The sequence below is a fragment of the Nipponia nippon genome, unplaced genomic scaffold (assembly GCF_047370975.1).
Source record: "Nipponia nippon isolate SJK-2023a ecotype South Korea unplaced genomic scaffold, ASM4737097v1 scaffold_7, whole genome shotgun sequence".
Lineage (NCBI taxonomy): Eukaryota > Metazoa > Chordata > Aves > Pelecaniformes > Threskiornithidae > Nipponia > Nipponia nippon.
The window spans coordinates 34,259,951-34,285,698 of NW_028262391.1; the positions used below are offsets into that span (position 1 = coordinate 34,259,951).

At 40.3% G+C, this 25,748-nt stretch overlaps 1 protein-coding gene across 5 annotated transcripts in view; it reads right to left on the reverse strand.

Moving 5' to 3' along the window:
- The window catches only part of NFATC3 (nuclear factor of activated T cells 3), a 76,244-nt gene extending 51,572 nt beyond the window's left edge, over window positions 1-24,672 (reverse strand). For 4 of the 5 annotated variants that reach the window (XR_015700336.1, XM_087738767.1, XM_087738765.1 and 1 more), the window contains exons 1-2: window positions 24,310-24,672; window positions 6,380-7,511 (exon numbers count right to left, since the gene is read on the reverse strand). Coding sequence is in view for 4 of the 5 variants with exons in the window: in XM_087738767.1 (XP_087594893.1) it covers window positions 6,380-7,511; window positions 24,310-24,409 (1,232 nt within the window). In the remaining variant the exon portion in view is untranslated. The remainder of the gene's footprint in view (window positions 1-6,379; window positions 7,512-24,309) is intronic. The other variant, XM_087738763.1, reaches the window with a different exon arrangement.
- Between the last annotated feature and the right edge of the window lie 1,076 nt (window positions 24,673-25,748).

Below are 25,748 nucleotides of genomic sequence, written 5' to 3' on the forward strand. Positions count from 1 at the left end.
AGATCTAAGAGGTACAAAGCTCTCTTGCTTGTCTCACTTAAGTCTGTCTTTATCTTCAAAGTCAGCGATTTGCAAATATTTTCACTTTAAAGTTTTGCTAACATAGCATAGCTGGTGTTATTACTATTTATCAAAATAAGATAACTACTTAGCAGAATAAGTTTGCCTATAGTCCTCTCACACTGAAAGACTTATTCTTAAAATTAGACCAAAGTCCCAATAGTTATGTTAGCAATAGAACGTAATTCTGTTCCTCTCTACTCCCCAGACTTCCAAGAGAAGGATTCAGACAAGAGAAGCAACTTTTTCAAGTATTCAGCCATCTACCACTATACTTAAACTATTTTTTTCTGAGAGAGTAAGCAACATTTTCAGCAATCCTAGTTTCCAGCAGTAACTGCCAGATAACTGCAGGTAAAATACTCTCAAGTTGCCATTAAGTATCCATCACTAAAGAGATTCCTGAACTGTAAATACATCTATCAAAGCCTGTTTGTTCATCACCACTGGAAACTACTTGATATCCTGTCACTTCTCAGTGCTCTAGATTAAATTTGTGACACAGCAGTCTGAAGACAAACATCAGTTTAATGTAGTTTTTAAATCAATGTATAAGTGTCTGAGAATTCCATGAGGAAAGACACAGCAAAAGAAATTAGGTTTTATTTCAAGATTTTTGCCCATTAATTAATATTGCCTGGTTATCTACCAGACACAAACCCAGCATTTGTTCCCATCAAACACTTCAGGGGTTAAAGAAAGAAAGAAAGAAACTTAAGTTTACTACCCTACAAAGTGCCCATTTGCTCGAGATAGAAATTAGATTCTCAAGACCTACTTTACTGAACCTAAAACTTACAGTTCCACTAGCCATTCATATTAAAAGTCATAAGTTTAAAGCAAACGAAAAGAAAACAACAAACCTAAAAGCAAAAATAACAGAACCCCCACCATTCTCAATTGCATCATCACTGAGCACTCTTTGAACACAATGCCCCATGTTACCTACATCAGTGCTGGCCACATCTGTGATGGCTGTTAACTCCAGAACATTGTAACCACGGTTGTTAACACCATAAGTGTTGTTGGCCCCTTATGAATTGTACTTTTAGTGACAAGTCCTCACCAAAAGATATTATATTATATTATATTATATTATATTATATTATATTATATTGATCGCTCCGTAGAGGTTTCTGGATCATCCCTATACTCTTTTTATTCCCCTTGATCAAGTTTTAAAAAACTATTGTAAAACAGACTTTCTAATTGTTTTTTTTTCCACTTTCTGGAAATCTTACAACTGTGCACCTGTTTCAGAGGAGATGGATCAGACACAGAAGAGCTATATGCATTGTAACTGCGAACATATAATTTCTGTAAAACAAGTATACATATCACTTCAAAATACTATTTGCTACTCATCTTTCTCATACAGCAGCTTTGTACTCAAGGACGCTGACTGGAATCTAAACAAGAAAATTTCAATAAAAAGGATCAGTCTTGACGAGCTTCCCAATATTACATGGTTTCATAAGTATTTACTAAATACCTACTAAATAGAAATTTCACAAAGTTTCAAAGACTTAAGGACGCACTTAAGATAATTCACATGAGCATACTAACCCCTTTCAGATGGTGCCTCAGTGTGGGTAAGCAGATCAAATTTAGATATTTGAATATTAATAGACTCTAGGAAGAAACACTTTCTCTGGTATTCTTCTAGATTATTTATAACCTATACTGACATAGGCTATATAAATAAGAAAGTGAATTTGAAGCATCTATGTTTCCCTTCCAACAGCCAATACAGAATTTGGGAAAGGAGTGAAACAAGAGGAGAATCCAATTAATAGAAGAATCTGAAATAACTTTATGCAAAAGCCTAGAAATAGGTCTTTTGAAAAGATCTAGTAAAAAAAAAAAAATCTTGAGTTTTTTCTGTGAGTAAAACTCAAGCTCCAGCAGTAGATGTGCAAGAAACACTCAAACTCAGCATCTTCATGAAAAGTTGGGGTAATAAGCAAATGGGGAGGTCAGATCTACTATCGCTACATTAAGATCCCCAAAAGAAAGGGATTTTGCAAGTGGTGGGGAGGGAAAACATGAGACACACAGATAAAGCAATTTGTTATCCATCTTCCTCCATGGGGGGAGGCTAGAGGGTGGAAGAAAGAGGCATCTTAAATAACAATAGAATAAATAAAATTATCAAATAACTTCATTGCTGAATATTCTGTAAAATGACAAATTTAATCTGCCATCAAAAGAGTGCTCATCTGCCAAGGTACTTGGTTAACGACACCACCGACAGACACCTTCAGTGTTCCTAGATACAGAAGACACTACCTAGTTCCTTTTCACCTACGTGAAAGGAATTGTTGCACTGGTTCTGTCCCTTGTCTCTTGTCTAGACTTATCTTTGACAAGGAAGCAGAAATGTGACTCAGAGCACATAATATGCGTACATTTTTCATATGCTACACATTGGCAGATTATGGGTTTCTGTGACCAAATAACAAGTTGTCATCTAACAAAATTGTTTGGATGGAATCTGAAATATGACTAAAATGCTCAAAAGCATTTTTACATTTTGTTAAGTATCGCACACTTACTGAACATAAAAGAAGGAAAGAAAACATAGTCGGGACTTGACAGATGAACTAGATTACAGATTTACAAAACTTCAGATAACAATCAGAGAAGAAGGTGCTATCTGCACATTTCACACCATGTCACATGTGAGGCAAATTATCCCCACTTCTACCAGGGGTCAGTTTATTGCAGCTGAGTGCACGCTTGTCAGAGTCACTTCATATGCTTGGAATCAATACTCCAGTTTACTTCATGCACTACTTTGTACTTGACAACACAATCAAGACACTTAAAAAGCATCTTAATTGTAATATATGTTGTAGTTTATCTTACAATTAATATATTGCTATATATAATCTGTAATAAAGATACAAGTTGCAATTAATATCTAAGCATTTATGGCAACTGAGGTGCTCTCTTTTGGTCACTGTCATACTATTTAAGAAACAGCGGATCTTCTTGCATTTCATTTTTATTCATAAAACGTAAGAGTAAACTTAGCTCCCCTGCTTTATAAGCATCAAAATTATAAAATATTATACAACAGAATGAAATGTTTTAACATACTGAAGATGCATACTCTTATAGCACCTGTGGAACAGGCTACAACTGCTAAGTTATTCAACGTTTCACAGAGGATACAGCTGCCAATGCAGCCATTTCCACTAATTCAATAGTCAGACTACATTTTTGGCAGTAAATGTATACAGCTTAATAGTTTTATTTAGTTTACTTGTGAATAGGTGTAGTCTTTATTGTCTTCTGCATGTTTGCCCATTTTATATTTAGAGAAGTTGTTCAGTGCCAGCTTCTAAATAAATTCTGACATTTAAAAAAAAATATTTTTACTTCTTAGTGAAAGCAGTAAAATGGATTTTTGTTCAGTTCTGCTGAGTTCTCCCCACTACAAGAGGAAGCAGATTTAACTGAATATCTATTTTCGTAACTATTTTGGTCATCACACAAAAGAACCATAGATCCGCACCCCATCTTGCCACATGCCTATATGTTCACGTGCTTTTACCTTTCGGTAGCGCTCACCTTTTATGAACTATGTTAGCTTGCGAGCTAACAAAATGCGAAGTTAGGGCTGCTGATTGTCCTACATAAACATAATACAATTCCAAAATACACAATTAAGGAAAAATAGTTACTGTTGTTTTAGTTAGAATGAAAAGATTCTAGTAACAGACTGAACACTTTTCATTAACAGATGAGAGACTGCAACAGAATTTAAAAAAAAAAAAAAACAAAACCAAAAAACCCCCAAAACTTCAAGACAGTTAACGTATCTTTCAACACAGTAGTTTCAGATCTGGTAAAAGAGAATTTTCAAGCTAGCAGCTTTGCGTCTTTGCTGTTAAACTTCACATTCATAAACAGTTATGCCGAAGGACATTAAAGAAAAAAGAAAAAAAAAAAAATCACTTCTACTCACTAAAATCAATACCTTTCTGAGGAGCGGAGGAATTAAAATCTGTGGTTATACAATTATGCAAAAATGACAAAATGGCTGAATGAGCATTGTTTAAATATATTTAGATATTAACAATCTAAGCTAGTTGACAACTTCTAAAGAATTTATACAGAACTTAGTTTTAAAATTAACAGAAGTTTTGCATTAATAAAAATGAGCCTTCTGTGTGACACTGATCTACCAACACACAGGAATGTGTTCAGCAGTAAAACTGAAAAGTTCATTATTAGAACTCAGGAGAACACTGAAGTCTATTTGATAGTACCCATTAGAAGTCACCCTTTGGGAAGCTCTTAGAGCTATGATTCACTTATCTTCCATTTGTTTTAAGGATGTTCCACTGTATTCTGAAAGTATTGGGTTTTATTTCACCCATTTGTGTTCGTAACTTCCTTCTTTGGTACTCAATAGTAAAAGTTACAGCTGCATTTTCTCCATTAGTTCTCTGCCTAAAACACACGTGGAAAGGGTCAGCTATAGCAATCTTTAAAAGATGACTGAGTGCTTCTACATTCCACAAGACGGACACCCCTGAGAATATTCATGTACCCAACAGAGAATGAGAACAAGTATTCCAAAACATTTTTTTTCAACAGGCTTGTTCATCTGACAAGTCATCAGGAAATAATACATCAATACATTAAAATGCTGCAAGAATGGTATCTGAATTTGGAAAAAGCCACTAGAAAGGGGAGTCACATGAAAACTAGCATCTTGCCATGAAAGCCAGCATCCACTTTTCAACAAGTGGCGCTTTTGAGGGAGGTCCCCAAAAAGAATACCTCTTCAGTAAGCTTGGCTTACTGGGCAATAGTTAATTCCAGTTTTCTGCTAAGAATTTAAAACTCTGAGAGCCAGGAAAAAGTCTTCTATAGGCCATCTTTTGAAGACTGGTCAGAAACATTTCTTTCTTTATTTTGCTTCACTTACTTTGGGGGAGGAGGTGGTAGGGGGGGAAGAAAGTGTTAAAGCTATGAATATTTTCTAAGCCATTATTTCTAAAATTAAAAATACAGAATGTGAAAACAAGTGCTTTGCAAAAATGACTTTGCAATGAGAAGAACAGTATATTTTGTCATTAACTTTTAGGATTTAAGTTTTGCCTTTTTCAAAATAAAGCATATATGTGGAGAATCCTACCCTATCTTCCCCCCTGCCCCGCCCCTAGGAAAGAGGAATTGTTTCATCCACTACATCCTTGAAGAGGAAATCTTAAGCATTGCCTGTGGATAGAATGATACTATTTTAATCAAAGGTATTTTAAAATCAATACAGACTAGCATGGAAGCACTGACCCTTAAACCTAGAATATGGATTTTATATGGCTAATTGTGCTTAACAGGTATTAATCTAATGCACCTTTCTCACAAAATGTCCACACAAAAAACGCCCACAGCTCCTTCCTGCCAGTACCTCCCTACCCCTTATTTTTAAAACCTAGTAGAGCAAGAAGATTCAGGAATCAAATGGATAACTTGAGCTGAGTAATCACAGTATCTGTCCATTCAGCAGCAATGCTGCTTAAGGAGTTCTCGTTTCTACTCCACCCACTGTATTGTGCTGGCAAAGTGATTCCAGAAGCTATATGGTTGGAAAGATCACAGGACTGCTCCATCTAAAAAGCAACAGAATGGGAAGGAGAGTGAATTTTTCCCCCCAGCTCAACTAGTTTCCTCTTCCGAGCCTCCACAAATCACCCTGCTAGCACATGACAGGACTACAAAAGGAAAAGAGCTAGTTAACTCAGCACCACGATGGTGGAAATACCCTTGGAACTACAGCCCAGAAATCAATTCTTTCTGGATGATTTTCAGTATGGCATGCAAATTTATTTTCTCCATTCTATTTCTAGAATTCAATCAGCCCAAAAAAGCAAGTAAAACCAAAAGCAAATAAAATCCCCACCGCTTTTGTGGTCTCACATTTTTTATAAAATCATGTAAGTCAGGTTTCTTTAGCTATATTAAAATGTTAACTGCTCAGATTAGATGTAACTGCAAAGTGTGCACAAAATCTGCAGACATTTGATTCAGCTGGGCTCTGTCCATGTATGCAAACAAACTTAATTTAAATAAAACTAATCCTATGTTACAATGCATCTACTGTATTTTTAAAAGAAGAAAAAGATGGGTATTTGGTGTCCCAACTTGTTTTTTCCTAATTATATCATCTACCTGCCTACAAGAAGTTTTCTTTAAGAAGTCTTAATGCATCACTGAAATATAAGCACATTTATATGTCTATTTAAGGTGCATAGGAGGGGAAAAATGGGAGGGAAGCCTTCGGAAGGACTTTCTAATCACTTACCGAAATATAGGAGTATGACCAGGCTTTGGTTTGTTCCAAGTAAAGTGCGAAGGAACAGAAAGAAATTGGTCTCCAGGCAAATCTTTTTTCAAGGTGTGCTGAGATCCAGAGCAGTCATCTACTGCAGTTTCAAGGGATGTCGATAAGTTACCCTGTTCTTCAGGACAGATATCTATTTTTCCGGATAAAGTGGCGGTCTGATCCTCTGAGGTCTTTCTTGTTTTTAGAGGAATATCAGTCTCTGTACAACACTGAAATGGCGAAAGGCCAGAATTAAGGCCTTGTACGTTATGGATGGAAGTGTTTAGCCACGTGTCTTCTGTTATGCTTCCTCTGGGAGAATGGCCAGGTGATGGAGTTGGAGAATGGTGAGGAGAGAGAGAACCAGCATAGCAAATCTCAGCACTGGAGTGTCGTCGTTTCCCACAGGGGGATGTAGGTCTTGATGAGGGCCTTGATGTTGGTCTAGGGCTTAGCCAATTTTCATCTGTAATACTAGTTCTAGGAGAATGACAGGGAGACTGCCTAGGTGACAAAGCATGCCCAAATCCATATGGCTGCTGCCAAGATTCATCACTGGGACCTCTTGGAGAACCACCAGGAGATGCTAAAGGGGAGCCAAGGGTAAATCGAGCGGCTGCTTCATTTAGCTCTGAGTCTACATCATCATAAACATGGGAAATGGATTCACAGGAGGAGGCATCTGAAAACCAACTTCTGGACGAAATGCTGCTGGCAGGGCTTGGACTAAGGGATGATTCCCTATATGATGGCTCAAGAGGAAGATAGAGATGGTCCCGTGAAGGCCTTTCCATATACTCATTTTCTGTTCCATTTGTGTGCAATTCATCTTCATTGGCTTCAATCCCTTGATGACAGTTAGGTGAAATAGATGTGATCTGAATACTAGGGCACTCAAAGGGTTTGGGTCCACCTAGTGGACTATATTTGGATTCTGGTGCCTCACAAGTTCCTTCATAGTTCTTATGACTCTGAAGTCTTGTAGGTGGTGACAGAGGAGAGGAGTGAGACTGCAATCCATGGCGAGGAATACAAATTGGCTGATTTACAGAGGATGATGGTTGGTCCACATTAAAGATGTATATGGACGCACAGTCATCTGACTCAAGATCTGGGGAAGGGGAAAAAAAAAAAAGAGGAACAGAGTCAGAATGCAATACTTGAAAAATGCCATTAAAAAATCCTTTGTTTCCCAGGTATGGCCTGTTTTCAACATCCTAGACACTTCCCATTACACTAACCATACAAAATAAAGTTCATTCTTAAATTTTCCCCAGCCCTATTTACAGCTAAATATGACTACAGCATAGTTTTCTGTCATAAATCTTGTTTTCAACCAGATTCCACAGTTTATACACATCTTCAGTGGCTGAAAATATAATACACGCAGAAAATGGGTTTAAAATCTTGAAAGGATCTAAGCTGGAACACTCAATTGAAACTATCTTTTATAACTACATTCTATTCACAATTAAACATTTTTAATCATAATCCATTAAAATTAATCTTTTTGACATGAATAGGACTATGATACTTTCTGCAAGCCCACTAGTCAATATTTACAAGCCCTGGAATATTGCATATATAATATTTATCTCCTTTAACACTAAAAAGCATCTTACAGTGACTCAAACTTCAATGAAGATTATAAACAACTAGAAACATTCAAAAGAGGCCTAACAAAGAATATTATTAAAGACATTATGCAGAATCTTATTCCAAAGATCTTTTTTGGTTGCTTAGAAAACTCGGAAGTGCCCACCCCACAGAACAGCATTTTTCAAGCACAGTCTCATGAAGTTTGAGCACAAGTTGTTCAGCATAAAAAAGGCAAAACAAAATATTCTCAGATCTCACTAACTTATCCAAAACACAGGAAATATTCCAAAGAAAAACAAGCAATTGAGAGGGAGTGCGAGTACAGTTAACAAAGTCAGCAGCTTTGTCTCACAGAACTGAAGCAGATTTTCTCGCCCCACTTCTCAATATTGAATTAACTGCCAGTATAAGACATTTGTCTGAAACAAGAGTAGAAAACAGAGCTTTTTTTTTTTTTTTTTTTGTAACCACTATGCTTCCACTCTTGTTTCTTTCCCCTTGTATAATAGAGCCTTCCCTCTATAATTACAGGAAGTAAGTACGCAGGAGACCTCAGGTAGTTCACTAGTCTATCACCTCCTAGCAGATGAAATTAAATGCACTTGGACCATCCCCACTAGACACTGAAATTAGTCTCACAATCTGTTAACGATACTGTCTCTACCACCCAAGTAATTTGTTTTAATGCTGAATCACTTTGAGAGCTTTTGACCCATCACTAACATTTAACATCACCATTAAAATTATACAGTTTCTACTGCTTTGTGTGTGGTTTGTTTTTTGTTTTTGTTTTTTTTTTTTTAAAGTATTTTTTTCAGTAGTGGGGGAATGTTATGCAGAAGTTTGTTTCTGCAAACTAAAGTGCTCCTGTGTCAAATGTGACGATGTGACATCATGTTCATACAATTATTTTCCATAAATCCAGACTGCATGACATTAACTGCACCTCTGAGTATTAAGTCTTTTTTTTTTTTAAAATGGTTTTTGTCCTGAGTATCAGTAGAATATTAATACTTAAAATAAATCTAGTCTCTCACAATCAGACAAAATATCCAGACAGGAAGCCACGTATTTTAGGCCTTTCCATGATGAAAAAAATTAGTATGTTAATGAAGAAATTCTATTATCAGTTTCACTAATAGCAATCAGCTTAAAATTAACTAAAACAGAAACAAAACAAACCAGCATCTCCTCAGAGACAACAAGGAAGCATTTTCAAATGGAGAGAAAGCATACTGTTACCAAGGAACGGACTATGTTCCTCAGACTTTAAAAAAAAAGAAAAAAAAAGGCTGAAGGTTCATGGGCGGGGAGCAGCTCTATTAGTAATCTATTAAAGGAGGCACAAGATTGCATTTAAGACTAGTATTAAGTAGTTTTATAAGCATTGTGTGATTTTATATGTATTACATATAGTCATATGTAACAATTATCCATATTATATAATTATATCATTAACTACTATTATATGTGTTAAGGGCACAGAAAAATTGTATAGGCTAATTTCTAAATATGCATATACTAAAAGGATCAGGATAATCAGGAAGGACTATTCTGTATATCATACAAATAATTAACACAAGCTCACTACGTTGAACACTGTCAAAACTGTATTTCCTTATCCTTTCACTAGGATAACAAACATTTTTTAAAAGTTTAATTGGGGGTCTTTCTTTTTGCTGTTTCCCCATCACAAAACACGAAATGCAGACAGTAGTTACAGGTTTTCCACATCTATTGGTATATTCATGTGCAAGATCACAGATGTCCCTGTTTCCCAACGCAATATTAGTATTAGAAGTGTAGGACAAGGGAGGAAAAAGGCAATCCTAGTAAAAGCAATTATCCAGCTACTCAAAACTTAGAAATAAAACAGTTACAGGTACACAAATTTTGAAATAATAATAAAAATGTTATAGGAAAACATTGTTCATGCTAAAACTCTCACCATTGCAAAGAGCCTTATTTCTCTCGCAGCAATAATCAAGAAATCTTAAAATACTTAAGGCAATTTGTCCACTTTCAGTGTCTCTGGGATTTACAAAAAGCAGACGTACATTCAAAATTTAAGTTTCATGGAGCTGAGGTGGAGAGATCAGACTAGCACAGAATTGTCAACACCAGCTGGGAAGAACTGGGGAAGAGATGGAGAAGGCAGAAGAGCACTCTTCTGACTCAGGCTTCTTTGGTCCCCCTCCACAACAAACAACTTCTAATGAGTTTGGCACCGTGCGCTCCCATTACCCCTCCCCAGCAGCATACATGCACACGCTCAAAAAACAGGAAGCTAGAAACCTAGAGTAAGAACTATGCATTTAATGAACAGCAAATCCCAAAAGCATGCTTAAGACTGTGGAAACAATATATTTTGAAGTCTAAATCACCCAAACCATTTTCAGACATGATCAATAAACAGGTAGATTTATTTTAGTTTGCACACACAAACCCCTTATAGTCGTGTGTTAAAATAACCTGTTAGTTGCTCGTACAAAGGATGACACTACTAAGACCTATAAAAATCATGTCATTAATTCTACTAGACTATTTACCAATAATTATTTTTGCCCTATTAAAGACTGTAGAGAGAATCCAATCTGGAAGAGCTCTCTAACCAATTTGAAGGAACTAGTAAACATACAAAGATGAATATAACTTGGGTGAAAGAAAAGGGGAAAAAAAAAGAAAGAAAGAAAAAAAACCAGCTGACAACCCTTAAGATGGAAAGGAGTGAGAATAGCTCAGAAAAATCCAATACAGGGCTTCAAAAAGCAGAGGGTAAACAAACTCAGGGAAGTCCCACAATAGGCCAGTGCAAGGCAAAAAAGAGTTATGGAGAAGCCCAAGGCAAAAAAACAGAGTTATGGAAATCTAGTTACTTAACAGGAGAGCTATTCCATCCAAACAGTCCTACTGGGGGAGGAAAGACAGTGAAGTTGGCCAAGTCATGAGGCCTTCACTGACCATAAAATATAAGAAAGAAGCATTCAAGAAACAGAAACTAGGTCAGATTAGTAAGGTAGAGCATAAAAACTACCACAAGCACATGGGGGCAAGATGCTAGACAGGATAGACACAGCAAAATACAAAGACCAAGAGCAGCAGTGCCATTCGCATCAAAAGCCTGCCGTGACCCTGAAAAGGCAGGTGTGTTAAATGCTTTTCCTTTAGTAAAGTCAACTGAGTAAATTGCTAACAAAGTTAAGAGCAATGCAGAGTAAAGAAAACTGGACAAAATAAAAGGTTAAAAAGTACTGAAGAATTATGGGCCAATAAGTTTAACTTCAGTTTTAGAAGTAGTATTAATAGCTTATTTGTTCCAGTAAGCATTTAAAAGGAGACAGAGAAACAAACAAGAAGTCAACGTTTGCTAAGAACAAAACCGCGTCAAACAGATTTGTTTTACAATCAGAGGTCTTCTGGATAGCTAGAATAGAAAGAAACTCGGCTTTGTTTTAACTTATTAGGACTTTTAACACTACCATGCATGGAGAAGCCACCGAGCCTTTAGAAATTTAGTGAAGCCTTCTTCCCCACCCTGCTGAGATCAGGTTCAGTACTGAGGGATCACAAAAGTTAGCAGATGCTCTATATTCACACAGTGCATATAAGCTATATAAAGCTGCAGTCTTCCATTGCAATCTTACATCAGGCATCTGTGTCATCCTTTATCAATGAGAACCAGAAGGTCTGTTGTTTTGCATGTACATTTGCTACCGCCTGGAAACAGGCTAGTTTACAGAAGCTCCTGTTCAGTATTAAAACAACGCTGGCTCATCCCTTACTAAGCTGCTAACTACACTTCAACATAAGCTAACTGGAGAATATAATTAAATAGTATCCAGAACAGCTGCTCCTAAAGTACATTTTGGTTGCTATTTGCCATATCAGTCTGCACATTCAGGACTAGCAATGCTTGCCCACCAGTTGTTCACTCCTCAACGATGTACTGGCACATGCATATGTGCAGCTGTGCAGTGAGCCAGATTTCTCCACAGAAGGAAGGTCAATTACTATCAAATGTCTGAGCACAAGCCCTGTGCCAAAATTATCCAAACCGCTTTATTATTCTAGGTTTGTAAGCCCATAAACAAACAGGTTCAGACAATAGGAGTTGTTATAAGGTACTAAGAAAGTGCAACACGACCTAGGTCTTATAAAAATACTACTGCGAAAACAGGATCAGTAATCAAGTCCTTTAAATAGCATGAGGGAAGACTTGAGCATTGCCACAGACATCATGTGCGTTCTCAGGCAAGTCATATAATCTGTCTCCACTCCCAAACTTTAAAAAGAACAACCTCTTCTGTTTTTCAGTTCTGTCATGACAGTTACCATTATCTCTTTTTGAACATGATGGTATTGTAAAGAATGCCACAGAAATATCTGTAAATATGAACAAAAAGCATATGCAGCTCCATTTTTAAATTTCATTATCCTGCTGATTTGCAGCAGTTCATATATTTCTTGGGATGAAAGAGGAATCTTAATCTTCACAAAGAACCCAAAATACCCAATAGTCATAGTTTTCCTTTTGTGCACTTAAAATGACAGTCGATCAGCGCTCTTGTTGGTACATTACCACACTAAAGCTCTATAATTGGATATTTAACTCCAGTTTTCCATTGCAAGCTGTAAGTTCTCCACAGACACTTCCTACAAGCTTAAACATCAACTTAAACACAACCCAAAAAACTCCTAAAAAACATAGTAAAGCATTAGTTCATAAGGAGTATAACTGACTAGTAAACCACAAAATATGGTATTAAAAAAGTATAAATTGTGAAAGCAATTAAGGTAGCAAGGCGGAGCAGGGGGAAGACACATCCTTATAGACCAAGTTTAGCACCATGCAAAACAGTAGTGCAAGTTTAAGCTTTCAGAAAAGGATGATTTACAACAACTGTAACTTTATGAAGCAGTTCTCCCTCTTCAATGATTTTGTGCTCCGTTTCATAGTCATATCAGAGTACTCAAAAAGGATAAAAATAAATTTTACTTCTGTCAATCATGTACACTAGAGGCAGCTCTGTCGTGCCCATCAGCATTTCAGTCATTTTCTTGTGTTAAGCAAGAATACTGGAAATGTGCAAGAAAAACAATCTTCTCAACAGTGGGAGCTCTGTTCTAAATTCTAGTCTGGATGAGAATTCATTATCCTCAGTAGAAATGCAGAAGAATAATGAAGCTGCACTAGTTTAAGCAGTTTAAGCAAGAGAATAATACAGCGTATCAAACGTTTACAATTGACATTGAATAAAAGAAGAACATACTGGCTCTCAGGGTGGAACTGCATGTTATGTTTTTTTCAGCAGTAACTACCCTCCCATACATGCTCACACACAAAGGGGGAGGGGAAATGAGAAGAGAGGTATTTTTAACCCAGATGATTTTGGCAATCAGATTTGCAGTGTGCTAACGTAAACACCTGTATATACACAACTGACAGGGTGGCAAGCTTTAGGACATGGGGAGAAACGAGCAACCAGGACAGGAACTGCAGGTGTTTTCACTACCAAATAAACATGTAACATGCAACTAAACCCTTAGGCCATAGCCTGGTATGCATTTAAACTAGGATGGCTGTCTTAGTGTACACCCAGCTTCACCCTGAAGTAACGGAATTAAGTTCCAAATAGGGAAATAACAGTCATGACATTTTATTTGGCGTGTAAGAAAAACAGACTAAATAAACATGAAAATCAAATGCATCTGCTTAAGCCATAAGCATGTTTCAGAAAATTATGTACTTCTCTTGCAGCAAATACAGTTAACCTCAGTTGAGGTTTTTTCCTTTTTTTAAAAAACATAGGTTCTCATAATCTTTCACAGCAGAGTGCTTTGAGATACGTTGATAAAAAGTGATGTACAAAGCAGGTAAAGAATCCAGCTTGTAACTGTAAGGTTCAACAAGTATTAGTCATTCTAAGTTCAGTTACAAGAACAGAAAATAGCAACCGAAAGTGCTAGGCAGTGTTTATACCTGTGCCTTCTCCAGCTCTCCTGGTATTTCTGGTTGATTATGAAGCATATCTTTAAATGAGGACTTTGTAGAGCTTGTGGTTCAGTATTTAAGGATTATTCATTAATACTCTTAACAGGTTAAAAAAGAACAATATTTACTTTTTGCTTTAAAAAAAAAAAAATCTGTAAGTTCGACGGTCTCCTCTTTGCTTCCTTTTTTTCCTCTATGGGTACGTCATTCAAGAGGGCACAGTATTTTACTGCACAATACCCTTGTAGACAAAACTGAAACTATTGCCCTCCAGTTTAACAAAGCTTCATTTGTTGTTCAGTGTTAGACAGAAAGTCAGCTTAACACGACCCAGTAGTTCAGAGATATTAAGAAATACACTATGGCCTTTGGGGAGATTCTTAAAACGACACAATACATATGTGCAGCAGTTACTAACGCGTTGTATTAACAGCCTATTTGTCACTACTATTCTGAAGACGAAGTACATTATTCTATATGATCAGTTGTTAGAATTTGTGAAAGGACTGCAGCCCTGAAATCCCAGAGCTTGTGTGTGTAGACATGGGAACTGAGAGAAGACTGAGCACTCCAAAACTGGTGAGTTGTGCCTGACCCACAGGAAGAAGGCTGATCGTAAAGGTAAGTGAGGACATTAGGCAAATACTGATTGGAGGGAATAAGGGAACGATGTGCTGTAGTTGCCAGCCAAGGGATTGTCTAGATTCTTGGTATTGCAAGCCAATTTATCATCTACAACCTAACTCTTCCTTTGTGGGGGCAAAACTAACGGACTCCATGAAAGGCTCTCCAGTTGTTCAAAGTTCTGGTTTATGCTGTACCTATAAACTGAAATCCTCGCCTTACTACCCACATGGATGCCTTTACCACTGATCAACTTCTAAGACCGATGAGCTTGCTGATAGCAACCTGCTGCTCTACACAGAGACACTGCCAGGTTTACAGTCTGCTCCAGTCCTGGACCAAGCACTGAGCAGAACCCAAGTTTCCAAGATTGGAATGTGTAAGTAGGGCCATAGCAAACAAAACAAGACAGGAGTGTGCAGGAAAACGCGTATTTTAGTTTACAGGAGAGTACGGTGACATAGGCTAGGGTCTTTGTGAAAACTGGTAGAAAAGGAATGCAATAAGCCAAGGCAAGAAGTTTGAGTGAGGAGAGGTTATGCAGTAAGAGGAGGGGAGACCGAAATGGGGGCATGCCTCTTTCTGTTTATGAAACAGAGCACAACACAGAGGCTGATAACTGGTACTGATACTATCTGAACAAACTAGTTTGGGAACTCTTCACACCTCAGCAAAATTACACTGTACTTCTGCAGCTGTCCTACAATATGACAGAAGGCAAACCATTCCACAGCAGGCAATCCTACCATATAGTTAATTCAGTATTTCTAATCATTAATGTTACAGCTTTTCACCAACATATTTTATAATACAGCTTTAATGTAGACTTCAGGTGCACAAAACTCAAAGGCTCTGTACATCAAAGGACTGAAATGAGCCAGAATGATAATCTGAAACTTTTCTGCTTTCCCAGCTGCTCACATCAATGTAGAATCAGAAACACCTTGAATTCACTTTGCTAAGACTGACACAGTAAGCGTAACAGGAACCAAACAGCCAAATGGGAAAGGGGAGGCTGAAGATGAGCACGAATGCCATTTTTTCGTCAACTTTCAGAATGATTCCCCCAAATACAAGGGAGACCACATTAGCATGCCTCATGACTGTGCCACATGCAAGCACTGAAACCTTTCATCTCCTCACAGAGTCCTAAATAGCTTGTGTTTATTCCAGCAGGCGTGGAGGTTTCAACACATACCGTACCCAAACAGCCTAACCTCCTGCCCCCAACCAAAAAAGCTAGGAAATTTGAAAGACGGTAGCATCTGCTCTCAAAAACCTAAATTTGACAAATTACGCTGATGAAATACAGAGACTCTGACCTAATTTAAAGAAGCTATGCAAAATACAAAATGTTGACGTATTTTCTTAGTGGTTCTTTGGATTAAACCACACATTCTCTTGTGGCCTCATCACTTGAGCAGTTATCCCAAATGACACCGTTAAAGCCTTTTTGTAATCATAGAGTTACTCCATCTCCTCATCTTCTTTGTGTTCTTGATTTAGGGAACAACTACTAGAAAGCATCTAAGATACACGAGTAGCTATAAATCATTGTAGACATTATTACAACGCATTATGCCGATATCAAAAGCAGTGAATCATTGTCACTAATGGTTAATAAATGCACCGTGACTGTGTTAGCAGCTCGTCATTCTGTTTTTAGAGTATGCTTTCTTTTTGCCTATGAAGACACAAAGGGTTACTCTCTAAAACAACTTTAGTTAGAAGGTAACAGTTTGTGCCTTGTCCCAACTACAATCGTTCACAATTCCATTCTCTCCAGCATAGTACAAATGCTGCTTATCACTGAATTTAAGTGGGCTTCCCATTTTTTCTATTTACCAAAACCATTAAAAAAATTAAAATCTGGGATTAAAAAAGCATTTCTCCCAGCATTTGTTCCTAAACAGCAGTTAGCAGCCACTAAAACACGAAGACTCTCATTAAGCAGTGAATTCAAAGTTATTTGCCTCCTGTGATCTTGAATAACCTCATACATAAGAAAATGGAAAGATCTCAGTTTGAAAGGACCTAAGAGTAAATCCAAAGAGGAATATTTACAAGATTTTGAAAACAACCCTCTCCACCAACCTGTTAAAAAATGAACAGAAAAATCCAACTCCATCCAGCAATTTTGCTACATTAAAAATATTTCTCATGTTTAGAAATGATGACTAAGCTTCAAAATGCAGTCTGAGAAGCCATTTTTTAAACAAGCAATTGCTATTAATCTAAATATTAATATGAATAATATGATTCTATATTTCTGGGAGTAATAAATTAGCTGTAAGTACCTGCTCATGTTTCTACTACCTACAAATGTAACCTCAAATGAAGTTTGTGTTTCTGCTTAAAACAAACAAACAAAAAACAAAACACAACACAACCCCAAACCAAGAGTTCTATTTTCATGAATTTATTGCTGAAAAGATCACAGGTTTGTAGTCAGATCCCCAGGAAGTTGATTCTTCTCTCCTTCCCCCAGGTACATCAAAATGATGACTGGGCCTCCTGAAGAAAACTCACAAAAGTATCTTCTCTTCTATTACACCTATCGTCCTTTGTCTGACAAGTAACCGTAAGCATTCAATGCCACTGAGACATTTAATCAGAAGAGCCACGTAAATGATTAAGTTCAGCTGTTCAGTTAACTCACGAGATGTGCAGGCCACAACACAGCCCCAAAGCCTGCTTATCAACTAGTTCTGCAGTTCTTCAGATTTAAACTGATCTTCCCTGAATGACTTTGAACAGTTCCACAATTTTTTTTTTTACGTTCTATTTCACCGGTATTTCACAAGAATACTCACAGATGGGTGTACTAAAGGTAAAAGAGAATGTTGGCTTGTTAATAAGCTCGCTCCTGCCTTGCAATTTTACTTAGCCTTACTGATCATTTCACTCATCTTAAATTCCACTGTCATTCGAACCCCACATGGCATGCCTGGACAAATGCAAGGACTTGGATGTTGTTTTACAGGCTGGGCTTACTGCCAAGTCTGCTCCACGTACTTCCCTGGCCCACTAGGGCAGCTTTAGGCAACAACTCCCGTATTTACGTTATTGCTGTGAACAGCCAAACTGCTGCTTACTATTGACCCAGGCCCAAGCTACTCTCATTTCTCACTCATTCACAGCAACATTACTTATTTGGCTACTCTTCAGGTGGGATACGATAAACTGCTTGCAGTTGTACAATACAAACAAAAGAAAAAATACCGTCATGTTTTAAGCCGAGGGCTACTTTTTCCTTTGAAGAAATAAAGTGCTTATTTCTGATTTTCAGAAATATGTAAGCTAAAAGCATTAGCACAAATGCTTTTGTACCCTGCCCATCTCCCACATCCCAACTCTCAGGATTTGATTTCGTTTGCACTGTGCCCATAATTCAGATGGGAGGTAAGGGGACAGAGGGTGAGGTGCAACCATGAATTCACACACAAAATAAGTGACATTTTGTCAAACTAGGGATCTTTTTCAAATCCCTGCACTACATAGTGACTCACTACATAGCGATTCTTGATGCACTATGTAGTGATCCAAGAACCATATGCCAAACCATAAAAATTATGAAATTAGATCAGATGCAACTACAACTGCTTCACAACAGCACACAAGACAGTTTGGTATTTTTCCAGATGGTCTCATCCTGGTCAAGCTTTATCCAAATAGGCAAGACTTCATTTAGCCAGCATACTGTGAAAAAAACACAACATATTCAAACACGTCAGCTTCCCAGGATTACCATCTTACTCTGTTACTCTTAATGGCCAGGCAGCTCTGACTCCATTGATACTAGATTTGACTTTAATACACATTTTCCTTTGTTTCTTCCTCAGTGTCTAAGTTCTCTTGAAGTCACAAGGTTCTCGTCACAGACCCTCTATTTTTGGTCAGATGCAGCTGTTTGGTCTTCCCTCCTCCCCTCCATCAACAGATTATATAACCACAGCCTATGACTGATTTGCATTGTGTCCCTGCGTGTCAATCTTCTACGTGCAGAGATACCAGCATCCACTAGCTTGTAAAATAAAATGATAGTAACTAAATTTCCCTCAAGTGGTGGTTCCCATCACAATACATTTAATAATCAATATCTAATAAACAAACAAACATTTCTGTTAAAAAGCATCATTTAGGTCTAAGGGAGGAAAACAGAAATGGACTCAAGCAACTTGTCCATTCGTTCCTTTCTTAAAGTCACACCAGTTGATCCTAGTCTTAATCCACATGAGCACTCTTTTGTACAGCAAATGGTTACAGACCAGCACAGAGACTGTATTTATAGGGATGGCCCAAATGATACATATTAACCACAGAGTTACCATCCTGTGCAAAGACTTTCTCTCCTACCCATTCATATAGGCAACCAAATCTAAACAGAATAAAATAACTTTAAAAAGGAATAAAACCTCAGGGGAACCATACAAGTGTGCAAGATGGTCTCTTAAAAAGACTTCAGAAGATCAGGTCTTGCGAGTTTCTGTTACTCAGCTAAGGAAAGCAAACTTTGTAGCAGTTCTGGATCAGAAGTATGTGATCACAAAAATGAATTTCATCAAGAGCAACCCTCAGCTCACACCTCAAGTTCACAATTAGTGCCAGCATCCAGCCCTTAATTTTCCACTCAGTCTAATTATGAGACGACTACTCTCCTTCCTACCGCAACTCAACTTTCTTAGTATTGCTTACCTTAATCACCATCTTAGGGAAAAGAACAAAAAGTTCAAGCACACTGCAAGCTCCTGTAAACAGCGTAGGCTGTTTTCTACCCTCTGCCAACAATCCCTGACAGCAATACCTATCATGAATACACATTTAAGAAGTGAAGAAGAATACTTTACATGTTAATGATCAAGGCAAAGCTATAAAGACTAGTATTGTGGTGGTGTTTCAGTACAAATCATTGGCTTTAAGACTGTCACTACATATCTAAATTAAATGACACATACATAGTGCCAGTTTTTGCTAGAGAACTCTGCCTAGCTACTGAGGAAAAATTCGGCGCCCCTCATTGCTGCAGAGCACGTAACACATGGGCAGGAGGTAACCACTGAGCAGCCCAAGCAGCTTGCAGATGCTCGTAGAGAAAGAAGGTCAGACACGGAAACCTTCGAAAGAAAAGATCAGGTATTACTTTGACAGTCACAATGGCAAAATGTGTATTTCGGTCTTGATATTCAGTAACAGCCTCAGACCAATAAGCTAATAGCTCTAAGCTAGAGGAAAAAAAAGTCAAAAGGAGAACAAGCATACAGAAGTTTTCAAAGAAACTGAAGATCAAAATCCAGATATACTGTCCTTATCCAGAGTGAGGCTCCAGCTTGCAAAGATGTTTTGAATTGTCACTAAATTCATCACAGAACTGGGATATTTTTCATACTTTTCATACCACACTTTTCAGGAGAAAAGTAAGAGAGATTGTGAGATTCATCTGCCACAAGATTACTAAATAGTATTACTTAACCAAATATTAAGTCACAGGAAATATGGAGAACCTCTTCTCAGCTTGTTTCACAGTTTCCAAGAAAATAAAACAGATATTGTGAACCAGAAGACCAAGGATGGTACTTTTATCAGTATTTTTAAAGCACTCATATTTTGGGAAAACAAATAAACTAAAATCAACCAAGGATGATTACTTATATTGAAAGATAATATTAATTTCTCCTCCTCTACTTCATAACCCAAGAACAAAAGGTGGGTGTTAGGGTGAAATTCCACATTTTACTCTGTTTTACTGGCTAACAAAACTTCAGCCCGTCCTTCGCTCTTAGAAGACTTAATAGAAATAACAGGAACATTGTAGACAGGATTCTAAATAGCAGTATCAATAGCTCATCTGTCAGAACTTCCTAAGTAATTAAATAATTCATTTTCTGGATATTGAACAGTTTGCAGCCTCTACTTTTAAGTCAGTCCCCATTTCACATATCAACAACAAATAATTTTGGATGTTACAGAACCTTACAAGATCCCGAATTCCCAGCTTCGTACTACATACCCCAAGTTCTTTAAAGGTCCACACCTTGTAAAACCTCATTCTTTTAAATAGAAGATGAACTCTTAAAATAAAAATGCAGCTAAAGAAACAATCATAGCAACTTGTATTTCGTCCCCTTTTGCACAGTTTGGCATTTAAACAGCATATTGCATTCTCAGCAAAGTTTTTAACAGTAGTGTGAAGACCTGAATGCAGTTTATTTGCTTAATGCCTAATATATTCTAGGCAAACTACCCAAAATTATACTGAATAGTATTGCAAAACTGGGGTGGGGTGAAGAGGATGGAGGCATCATTAGAAAACTGTTCAAGTCAAATTCAGTTATTCAAGTGTCACAGATTACATCACAAAAATCTCTTCATTAAAAAGACGAAACATGGTGACACCTCAAAACCGTTAACTGACAAAGTTAGCTACAAGACAATCTATTTTAGTAGACTGTACCAGACCTGAATGATACTGTAATTCAAATGCCTACTTAGGCATTTCAAATGCAACTGATATAAGGTAGCAAGGTGCAATCAGATGCTACTGCAACTAACCAAACAGTTCTGCAAGAAAGAGTATACCAAAGAGATGTGGTTCGCTTCACAGTGCTCTGTAGCATTACCTTTGAGCACTGGAGGCCTGAATTATTTTGTCAGAAAAAGATGAAGCTCATTAGTACCTAGAACTGTACCACCCATTTTGAGCACTGAACGCCACAAAATCAAAGTGATAATTTCTTTCTTCTTTGGGACAAGAACACTGAACTATCAGAGAAAGAGAGAGCAAGATTTTGCAGAAGGTGCTTAGTTCCTAACTTCCACTTAAAAGCAGCTGAAGAGCTTTTGACAATCTCTTATTTAGCAACCACCTGAGCAAATTGTTACTTCAGTTCACAAGCTATATGAAATGGGCTATCCCTTTGATTTCAAGTATGCTGCAAAGACTGCAGTATTAGACTACAGACTTCCAAGCATCTTTACACCATCTTTCATGCATTCCCCTCTGCAGCAGGAAGTACAATTTTCAGATCAAGCACACAAGCCTCACTGCAGAACATTAGTCTCAATTCCTGCCACTTAGCACAAAACTAAGTATGCGAGTTCTACTATCCTGCAAACCGCTGAAATCGTTCTGTATAATAACTCAGAATCCCCGTTGGTTTAATCTCTCTTATTGTCCTTTTAATGTCATAAAAAGGGTAATCTACTGCCTGGGACTAGCATTCTCTTAGCAGTTCAGAAATCAAAAGTATATTAAATGAAACGAAAGAATAGTTCAGTTTCTGGCTTTTGATTAAGAATACAGTTAAAGATAAAATATACATACTTATATATGAACATATCTAAAAGAATAAAATCCTCACAACACTACAGTAGTCTCAGCATAAAAGAAAGCATTAACGTAGATTTTACACAAGAACTTAGTACTAGACATTTCTTTCGCAAGGATGCCAATTGCAAACTTTTACAGATACAGCATGAAGCATGAGAACATGTTTTCAAGCGTTCTCCATGATCACGGAAGACTTAGGAATTTTAATATTATTTATTTCAAATTAAGCAGCTTTCCCTGTGACCTACATGTTTTATTATTAGCACACATTAGGAAAAAAAAATACCCTTATGCTTACTTTGCTGCACAATGGACAACACCACTGAAGCAAGTGACATGGGATTATGAAATACATGCTTTAGGGAGATCTAAGGACTTTTGTTCATCTAACTAACATACTTGGAAGAGGGGGAAGGGAAAAATATAAGATTCCCAATATGGGTCCTCTCTTACATGAAATTTAGTTCTTCATGTGTAAAACACATGGGCAGAATTAACAGCTAAACTCTGGCAATCCTTTTAATAGGATACTTGAAGGCAGAGACCTATTCTACCCCTTTCCCCTGAAGGCCACATCTGTGCACAGCAGGCAAGATCATCTCCAGTATTTCACAAAGCAGTGGAATTACTGAGTTATGAATGCAGATGCGGGATTTCTTACTGAAAGCTACAGCAAACAAATCAGTTCACGGTCTGAATCTCACATTTTCAAATTTGCCTTAAAAATAGTTTTAACTTATCAAGCATGGAAAATTCTCTATATTCAGAGTAATATCTGAACCCCTTGTTAAGAAATGCCACCACAATACAAATATTATAAAAATGAATTGAGTACCACTAGCATTTCCAGTTTTCTGAGCAACTTGTTTGCTCATTTTCATCTATCATTGACGGAGAAGCATAGTTTAGACTGCTGGTTTTATGCGAAAAGAATAGAAATAGGGGTGTCATAATTCTTTTTGTTGTAATTTGTTAACATTCCCCATTGTTTTCATTTGGTACTGTAATGCATTTATTTGGCTAGCACAACTCAGGCCCCCTTCCCAAAAGCACCATCTGCTATTCCACTAAGTTGGAAAAAAAGCAGAGAAAAATCTCCCCTTCTCTGAAGGAATCTGTAAACTAAATCTTAGCATCAAGAAAGTTAGAGATTTTGTAAGAAACGAATCCCAAGTGTTCACATTGGGTTATATACAGACTGTATCAAACATTTTTTTTTCTAATCAACTTACGCAGACAACCAAGTCAGAGAACAGAACAACATGGCTGCATCATTTAGGCTGGATACAGTCATGTTTCAGAGCTATCTTATCATCTAACCAGTTAGACTTAAGACAGTGCACTACCAATCAACACTTATTTCAAGCAGGTCAGAAAAAAAGCATGCGACCATCGAACTCTGGTACAGTTACGCACTGCACAGCTGGCTCTTATTGATTCCGCACATCATAATTTACAGGGAATACTTCATTTCCTGCGGTTTAAAGAAATATGAGGGTTTTTTTAAACGGCATTTTCAGGCTCCCATACTACAGAACAGAATAAAACGGAAGCACTCTGAAATGTGCGTATATATCTGCGCCTGTATCTGCACATACGGACCCAGAGAGCCATCGCATCCCCACAGGCAGCGTTTCGCCCATCCACACGTATACACACGCACGTACGCAAAGTTTGTAAGAATACCCGGGAGTAACCATGCTGCTTTATACGCGGGGAACGGTTACGCTGAAACTTTTCATCGCAAGAGCCCCCGACAAGTCTCTAGCCCAGCCCCACCAACCTCCTGCCGCTCGCCGCCCCATGCCCAGCCTGACGGCACCGCACCGCACCGGCAGCCCCGCCGGCCGCCCTCCCCCCGGCCCCGCGACGCGACCCAGGCTCGGCGCCGGCAGCGAAGTCGATCTCACCAGACCCAAACCGCCCCCGGCCTCGGCGAGAGCCGGGGCCTCCCCCGGCCGAGCCGCCGCGCCCCGGGGGGGCTCCTCCCGCACCAGGCGAGCTCTTGGGTTTCTTTTCCCAGAGAAAGTTGTGACGGCGGCGGCAGGCCCGCAGAGCCGCGGCCCGGCCCCGCTGGCGGCATCGCCCGCCTCGGCCCCCGGGGCGCCTCCGCAGCCCCCACGTCCCGCGAGCGAGGGGAGGGGAGCGGCGCCGTGAAGCGGCCGCAGGCTGAGGGAGGAGGGACGGCGCGGCGCCGCTCCCCCCCGCCTCCCGGTCTCCCGCCTCCCTCCCGCGGCGGCGGGGCAGGAGGCAGCCCCCCCTCCCCGCCCTCGCCTTACTCGGAGGAAAACAGGAAGCCGACCCCCCCCGGCCCGGCCCCGGCCCCGGCCCCGGCCCCGGCCGCGACCCGGCTGCGGAGGAGCGCACCTGCAGGCCCCAGCGGCGGCCCGGGGCCGGGCTGCCCGTCCTCCCCGAAGATCAGCCTGAAGTCGAACTCGTCGGTGGCGCCGCAGTTTGCCGTAGTCATGGGTTTGGCCGGCGAGGCGAAGCGAGACCCCGTCGCCCTGCCGGGCCGCGCCGGGCTCCTGCCGGGCTGCGCTCCCCGCCGCCGCCCCTCAGGGCCGCCTCATAACACCGGATGGCGCCGCGGACGGAGGGGAGGGGAGGGGAAGGGAGGGGAGAGGAGGGGGCGGCGGGGGGCGGGGGGGAGCGCGCAGGGAGGCGGCGGCGCGAGCGGCGGCTCCGGCCCCAGCGCGAGCTCCCGTGCCCGGGCGCCTTCTGTCACTCAGGGGGGGAGGGCGCCTACTACGGGCCGCGCCTGGCGCCGCCCCGGCCTCGCGCGCCCGCCGGCCCCGCCCCCGCGCCGTGCCCCCGGGCGGCCCCGCCCCGCCCCGCCGGCCTGCCCCGCCCCCCGCCGGCGTTTCCCACAGTTGGTCTCGCTCACGCGGTGACGTCGGCGCCACCGACGGCGCCTCGTGACCCGCGCCGATGCCGCCGAGGGAGGAGGGACGCCTCGCCGCAGGTCACGTGGCGCGGGGAGCCCGCCTCGCGCCGCCCCCTCCCCCCGGTGCCGCGAGGCCCGCCGGGGGCTGTAGTCGGTTGGCCGGCTCGGAGCGGGCGCCCAATCCGGAGGAGCCAGCTGAGCGCGCAGGGGCGGGGCCGCCGCGCGGGGCGCGGGTGCCACGTGTCGCCCCGCCGCCGCCGTCGCCGCCGCCGCCGCCGCCGCGCAGGGGCGCCGCGGCCCGGGGTCCGCGGGGGCCGGTGCGGGCGACGCGGCTGCCGGCGGCCACCGCCGGGGCCGGGAGGCGACTGCGTCGGGAGCTCCGCGTGCGAACCCTCCTGCAGGGCGGAAACTGCCGCGTGCGAGAGCAAAGGAGCAAAACCCTTTGGGGGAGGCGGAGTTCGTGTTAGAGCCTTCTAAAAAATCGCCTGTAAACAGGTGGTGTTCGCGGCACCAGTTAACGACTCGGGTAATTAGGTGCGTTGGTGTAAGCTGAGGAACGTAGCCTGGGTAACGAATGCTGGCTGGAGGACTCTAAGCTGTTAGCCACTTACCTTCCAGGCTCCGTGGAACCAGTGGAGGTGAAGCAACTGCAAGGAGGCTCACTAAGCTGCTTTTTAGCAATGTATGCCGTTAGCGAAGGGAGCCAAGCAGTCGTTAGGAAGAGCGCAGAAGTTAGGGAGTGCTCTGCCTGCACAATAATGTACCCTCGCCTATTGTTCTGCCTTGCGTTAAGGTTGAAAGACCAACAAAAGGGCAAAAGAAAATGCAGAATTTAAGTTGTCCTTATAGCAGGAGCGTCTGTTCCCAGCAGCGGGTGGCAGCGCAGAAACCGTAACTGGCCTGAGGGGTTTGGAATTTGCAG